The sequence below is a fragment of the Wolffia australiana genome, chromosome 10 (assembly GCF_029677425.1).
Source record: "Wolffia australiana isolate 7733 chromosome 10, ASM2967742v1".
Classification (NCBI taxonomy): Eukaryota; Viridiplantae; Streptophyta; class Magnoliopsida; order Alismatales; family Araceae; genus Wolffia; species Wolffia australiana.
This window is the reverse complement of record NC_135844.1, coordinates 14058914-14066371: the sequence shown is the minus strand read 5'-3', so window position 1 is coordinate 14066371 and position 7458 is coordinate 14058914. Positions and strand designations below refer to the sequence as shown.

Below are 7458 nucleotides of genomic sequence, written 5' to 3'. Positions count from 1 at the left end.
TATTAATTTGTTCATAATTTTTTATCTTTTTTGTTATAAAGGTAAAATGTAATATTCAAGTAGACGAGGAGGAATAATGTACTAATGTAAAGCAAACTCTTGTTGGAGGTGATCATGCTCATCTCATTTGTGCAAGACAATAAATACAATTCAATTTCATCAATCATTTTAGCTTTCTCCTTAGATTTTTTTTGGAATACTAATTAGTATGCCAAAAAATTTTACGTGCATTCAATAAAGAAAAATAAGAAAATAAAATCAACAGGTAGGGTTTTTTAGTGTCTAGCTGAAGGAGGACCTAGTGGCACTCAAGAAGAGCCGCCAGGTGGTAAGTACACATCAACATTTCTGAAAGATAAAATAAAATATTATCAACATTAAATTTGAAGCCCATTTGTTCAAATCTTTGTCTTTTGAGATATAAACTTACTCTGTTGCTGTGAAAAAGCATAAATAGTGTTGCATAAGTCAAAACGCTTATAAGTAGTGGTGAGGATGTGCATAGTTTGCATATGGCCAATGTGGCAACAGCAGTCATGCATTGTGGGTTGTGGTGCCACATTACAAGGGGTGTGTGGTGAGCTTATTTCGGCCTATAAGTGGCTACAATAGAACATTAAACGATATTATTGTGTTAGATTTCCTTGAATATTCTCTGTACACTTGAAAATTTTCACATGACTTTGTGGGAAAACTCGGAGCACTCTGAAGATTGATGTACAAGCATAATTCTTCATTTAGGAATTTTGATGAATTTAATACATGGTAAAGAATGATGATTAAGCTGTAGGATAAAGATAAAAAAAGTAAGTAGTTGTTCAACTGCAAAAAGGTAAATGAGAACTGTATTTTTTAATACATCCTATTACTAAATCCCCATTTTATTTTTTTTCTATTTTTCCATCAACAAGAAGTAACTGTAATGTTAAGCGTTGCAAGGGCATTTTAGTAAAAATGTAAGCAAGAGTGATGATGATATAATATATAAAACAGGCCCAATATGCGGGCCTTCAAGCCGTCTTGAAGTTCTTGTTGATCTTGGTAATTTTCAGGCATTGGTGAGCTGAAATCTTAGCATTGGTGCAATATTGGGGATCATGACATCTGCTCTTAGAATCAGGCTTGTGATCTCAGCTTTCGAAAATTCTTCATTCGTTTTGCAATTTCATTGCTCATGATTTGCCCTTTTTGAATTTCCGTAATTCATAATCTGAGTTTGAAATCGTGGCATTCACAATCTGAGTTTAAAATCGTAGCATTCACAATATGGGATGAAATTTAGTCATTCATAATCGGGGTTCAAAATTTTAACATTCAAAATTGATTTTGCAATCTTGATATTCTTTCTCTGATGGATGATCTTGATTCTCTTCCTATTATCTCTAATTTTTTACTGTCTCACTCTTAATCTTCCATTTGGGAATAGGTATCTCTCTTGTTCTTGACGTCTCCTCTTACTACCTGTTTTATCTTCTCTGCATTTACGCTATCATGCATTGGCGTTCTTGCACTGCAATCTGCCTTCTCGCGTCTCTTTCAATTTAACTCAACAAGGGTGATCATTTCTTTGACAAATGAATCGTCCTAAATTGAAGTTGAAAATTTATATAGCCAAGTTTTGAAAACCAAAAAAATTGAAGTTGGCCATGCCAGCTGGCGGCTAGTGTATGGATGGAATGGATGCTTAGGCGTTTCATCAAATGGGACCATGGAAAGAAGAAACTATCATTGTTTATAGTTTTATTCATTTCATCTTCTAAGCTGTGTGATTTTATAAAGATCATTAAGTGAGAAATAACTTGTTTGACTTTAGTAGTGGCCTAATTTATGAGGCTCTCTATGGTATATGGTGATTCATCGGCTTAGGTTCTTTTGCTGGTGGTTATTGTGCCGACAAAGAAATACATTTGTTTTATTGTGTTGTCCATTTGATATTCGCAAGTGTATGGGTTTTTAACTCTTGAAAAGACGCCAAAATTAGGTATGGTTTTCTTCAAGTGGCTATGTGTCTGTTTCTTACTTGCTAATCTATTAAGTGAATCCCGACTGGTCCTTTAATTTTGGCTTCAACTTTTCTTATTCTTGAAGTGGGGTTCATGTTTTATTTAGGGCGTTACCTATTAAGTGATCTGCTACTGGTTGGATTTTCTCTTTGAGTTGACTCATATAAGCTCTGAGTCCCAAGCCTTCATTTTCACTCAGACAGGCTCTGACTCTGAAGCCACTTTCAGTCAAAAACGATACCTGGATTTGGCGTGTCATCAACACCAACGACTGTAAGGGTTTGAACAGTTGAAAATTTTTAGTGGTAGATCATTTGACATTTGAAGTTGGTAAAGTTCAGGACTCTATTCTGGTTCATTCGCTTCCATGTCATTTACCGTGCAGCCCGAGGGTTCGCTTCGTTACAAATGCTCCAAATTCGTTTTTCACAAAATCTGCCTTTTCTTTCGGCCTCCGAAGATGATCGGATGAGATGATGTCCAATTATTAATGGAATGACCGTTCCACGTGATCAAGTGCTTTTGAATATTTTTCCATGAAAAAATGGCCGCGTTGATGAAGTTGGTCAAGTCGCTCGAGTTGGTCAAGTTGGCAAGTTGCTCAAGTTGGTCAAGTTGATCAAGTTGGTCGCATTGATTGAAAACACCTAACTTGATCTTCTTTAAACAAAAGTTGACTTTGCTCGCCGTGGGTTGGTTTGTTGAAGATGATCATCCTCATAAACAAATTGTCATGACGCTTATTTTACTGGCCAAAATTATGCCAACCGGAAACAGCTTTACTCAATAGGATTGTCCGTTGCATATTCTTAATCGCCCCATTTCTTATCACACTAAGAGATTAAAAAATGAACATTGTTGCAATAAATAATTCTAATGAGTTCACAATTCTCAGCATTTGAGAGATATTTTGCGCTTGGCTATCCACATCCACACGAAATCCAAAGCTCTCGCTTCCTATATTGTTTTCAATTCAAACTACTCAGGAGGTGAACCGAAGATGAGCCTCTGGGCCATTGTTCTTGCTCTCTTCCTTCTATTTTCTGCACTTTTCTTCGTGATCCAGCCACGGGGGCTTCCTCCTGGTCCTCTTGCACTCCCTCTAGTTGGGAATCTCATCCGGTTAACTTGCTCCATAAGCGACTTCGAGTCAGTGTTGGCTCGCCTATGTGCTAAATATGGGCCCATCGTCACAATCCAACTGGGCTCCGTTCGCGTTGTCGTGGTTACAGAACCCGAACTCGCCCACGAGATGTTTGTCAGACGTGGCGCGGTCTCCGCTGATCGACCTTCGCCCTTCAAGCTTCTTCGGTCTTTAACTCCCAGCCTACGCAACATCAACACTTCTGGCTATGGCCCCATGTGGCTGCTTCTCCGCCGCAACCTTGTTGAGGAGATTCTGCAAGCACCTCGCGTCAAGAATTCGGCTGATGCTCGGGCATGGGCAGTTCAACTGGTCTTCGATGATCTCCGAACCCAGGCGGAGACTGACGATGGCATCGTTAATGTAATTGATACCTTCCAATACGCCTTGGTCAGTTTGTTCATCTTACTATGCTTTGGAGTGAAGCTCGCAGAGCCGGAAGTAAGGGAAATCGCCGCCGTGGAGAAAGACTTCCTGCAGAGCTACAGAACTCTCAACGTTTTCGCCTATGCCCCGGGGGTGAGCGGATACTTATTCCGAGGAAGAGTAAAGCGTTTAATCGACATGCAGCAAAGACAGAAGACGATCTTCTTGCCTCTCATATCATCCCGTCGGCAGCGTAAGGAAGAAAGAGATTCGAGAGGGAACAGTGTTTGCTACTTGGATTTGTAGACTTCACAGGAGTTCCTCGTACCCCTCTTACAATCCAACTCTATCAGAAGAATCGAGGCGTGAATGAAAAACAAGAATCAAAAGAAAATGTCTGGAAGTGACGATGCATCGAGCACCTGGCTCGCGTCCTTTTATATCAAGTAGTCAACACGAAAAAGGAAAGAAAAGAAACAGTTACGACCGTCCCACGTGCCAATCAAGGTTTGTTGCGGTGACGTGTAAACGTCTGACGTGGAAGCAGGATCGCCGTTATAACTCTCGGCATCGGACGATCACGATCACACCTGGAAAACGGAAATAACGAACTGTGAAAGGAGGTCGAACAACCTTCCTTATTCTGGAATTAAAAACTTGGGCGTCCACAGGAAAGACTAGATCAGTCTTCAGGATTCACTTCTGGACCTTGAGGTTGCAGAGGAGAGCGGAAGGAAGCTCACGGACGACGGCGTTCCTCTGCTCGGAGTTCATCAGCGCGGGTACGGACAGCACTGCCACGGCGCTAGAGTGGATTATGGCGAACGTAGTTAAGAATCCCGCCGTGCAGGAAAAGGTGGCGGCAGAGGTCAACGAAAATTTCACGGAAGATGATCTTAAGCGGAAACCTCATTTAAGGGCGGTGGTTCTGGAAGGGCTCCGTCGTCACCCCCCCGCGCACTTTCTCATTCGGCACGCCATCACCAAAGAGGTGTCTGTGGGGGGCTACACCCTTCCAAAGGGCTTATGCGTGTCGGCGTCGGAAGATAAACTTGGACAGCAAGATATGGTCAGAAGATAAACTTGGACAGCAAGATATGGTCAGAAGATAAATTTGGTGTCGAAGATAAACTTGGACATCAAGATATGGTCAGAGCCCATGGAATTTCGACCGGAGAGGTTTCTAAAGGGAGGCGAGGGAGAGAATCTGGACATCGCCGGCAGCAAGGGGATTAAAATGATGCCTTTTGGCGTCGGAAGGAGAATCTGTCCTGCAATGGGACTCGCCCTGCTACATCTGGAGACGTTTCTTACGCGCCTCGTAAGAGAATTTCGCTGGGAACCTGTCGAGGATATCGACCTGTCGGAGAAGTTTGAGTTTAAAGCAATGATGAAAAAACCGCTGCGCGCGCGGATCTGGCTCCGACTTAGGTGAAGGAAATGAACGCTATTTGCATTGATTATGCTGTTAAATAAAGGATTTAAATAGTGATCTGCATCTAGAGATCGTCAAATGTCATCCGTCACGCCACATGTCACCATGACGGAAACGTGACCCATGACGTGACGGTGACGGGGACGGAATTCAGAGGTTGTGACGGTGACCAGGTGGCCTGGACGCTTGACATGGTGGAACGGCCATCACGGATGACGGCCGTTACGTTTAATTTCTAAATACATTTAAAAGAGATAGATAGAAAGAGATATAGAGAGAAAGAGAGAGCGAACGAGCCAGAAACGGAGAGCGACAGAGAGAGTTTGTGGAGAGAGAGAGAACAAAATATTCAGAGAGAAAGAGAAAGGCAGAGAGATAGGAAAGATGGACAGAAAGATCTTCAACAAGAGGAACGAGCCAGTGAAGACTGCCGGAGGGAAAAAGGAACAATAGAGATAAGAACGAGAGATCGAGAAAACAGCATGAGATAGAAAGAGGAAGAGAGAGAATCGTGAGGGCAAGTCTAGAGTGCCAGAGAGAAAGACGGAGAGAGAGGAACGAGAGAGCTACAGAAGAGCACCAAAGAGATGGACGAGAGAGAGATAAGCGAGAAAAAGGGAGAGAGGAACAAGAGAGTGAAGAGTGAGAGAGAGAGAGAAAAAAGAAGAAGGAGAGAGAAAAAGGGAGAGAGGAACAAGAAAGAAAGAGGGAGAGGGGAACGAGAGAGCTACAGAAGAGCGCCAGAGAGAGAGAAGCGAGAAAGAGGGAGAGACGAACGAGAGAGAGAATAGCAAGAAAAGAAAAAGAGAGAGAGAAAGGGAACAAGAGAGAAAGAGGGAGAGAGAGAAGAGCAAGGAATGAGAGAGAAGAGCGATGAATGAGAGAGAAAGGTGCAGATAGAGAGAGCAGCGATGAACGAGAAAGAAAGATGCAGATAGCGAGAAGAGTGAGGAACAAGAGAGAAAGATGCAGAGAGAGAAGAGCAAAGAATTAGAGAGAAAGACGCAGAGAGAGAGAAGAGTGAGGAACGATAGAGAAAGATGCGGAGAGATAAGAGAGAAGAACGAGAAAGAAAGATGCAGAGAGGGAGAAGAGTGAGGAACGAGAGAGAAAGATGCAGAGATAGATAATAGCAAGGAATGAGATAGAAAGAGGGAGACAGAAGAACTAGATAGAGAGAGAAGACCGAGAAAAAAGAGATAAAGAGGGAGACAAGAACTAGAGACAGAGAGAGAGAGAAGAGCGAGGGACAAGAGAGAAAGCAGGAGAGACTGAGCGAGAAGAATGAGAGAGAGAGAAGTGCTCTAGATAGGAAGAGAGAGAGGGGGGGGTTTTTCTGTCAGCGGTGACGGTGATGTCGTCACGTTGATGTAGATATGACGGGACACCCAATAGATGGACGCCTGATTGACCATGACGGTTTTTTTTTGGATTTGATGGGACGTGTGATGTGATGTTGACATGATGAAATGTTCATCACGTCACCGGCCGTCAGAATCTGTCATCCTTCCCATTAGTCTGGGGGGTCATGTCCTGGACGTGCCGTTCCCTATCTGCATCTCTTTTTTCTTGACACCAAACCTCTCCCCTCTCCCATCTTTACCAAGTGAAAAGTTCTATTTTCAACATCTTTACTAAATGTTCTCACCTAGAGTTAGTAGGGCTTTCCTCACTTGGTGGGACCCACATTGGACTCACCCACAATAAGTAGGTGAGACGTTAAATAGCATCTAAGCTGGTTAAAAACATGAAAATCAAGTAACAAATAAATAGTTATGTCCTAGAGATTCATGGTTGATGACAATATTGTGAAACCTCCTCTTGGTGCACATTGAGGTGATTGTTGGTGAGTTCACCCCCTTTGTTAAGATGTCATCAACCTGCTTAGTTCAGCTAACGTGTTAAGTATATGATTTGAGAGTCAAAATTTCATTTGTGAAATGCAGAAGAAATGTTATATTTCCCATATCCTAACTAATGCTGTCAGTAGGGTTTTCTTACTAAGTGGGATGCACATTTGACTCACCTACAATAAATAAGATGTGATGTTAACTCGTGAAGTGTGCGGTCCCGCTCCATCAAATACATCTTCGGAGCCATCGTCATCGTCATCAATGGCCCCACTAGTTCACGTCCTGCCCGACCGGAACGCCGAGGTCAAGGTGAAAACACTCAAGTTCAAATACCCTGAGTAAAGCACGTCCGGACATTCGAGTGTTTTGATTTTTGTCAGCTCGGGCTTGTTATGTTTGTCGTCTTACCATGTTTGTCTTTGTTGTGTTCATGTTTATCGTATTTGAGTTCATCATTTTCATTGTGTCGTGTTCTTCATTTGCGGTGTTATTTCGTGTCATCCAACGTACGTCTAATATGTGTTTTGTCTTGTGTTAAAAGGACAGTCTCTATGTAGAAAACCCCCCCTGGTTAGGGCACTTGGACCCTTACCAAGGGATAGTGCACCATTGGTAAGGGCCATCGTGCCCCTATATAAGAAACACCATGATAACCTA

At 42.6% G+C, this 7458-nt stretch overlaps 1 protein-coding gene and 1 long non-coding RNA gene across 2 annotated transcripts; one reads left to right on the top strand and one right to left on the bottom strand.

Annotated features, from left to right (window-relative positions):
* Positions 1-3003: 3003 nt before the first annotated feature.
* On the top strand, positions 3004-3819 carry LOC144708299 (cytochrome P450 89A9-like). Its single transcript, XM_078581547.1, has one exon. The coding sequence runs from the start codon at positions 3004-3006 to the stop codon at positions 3817-3819; it is 816 nt and encodes a 271-aa protein (XP_078437673.1).
* Positions 3820-3885: 66 nt separating this feature from the next.
* Positions 3886-6335, bottom strand: LOC144708939 (uncharacterized). The gene is made up of 2 exons (XR_013582905.1): positions 4222-6335; positions 3886-4103 (listed from the first exon to the last, which is right to left on the bottom strand). It is a non-coding gene; the product is annotated as an uncharacterized LOC144708939 (long non-coding RNA).
* Positions 6336-7458: the final 1123 nt, after the last annotated feature.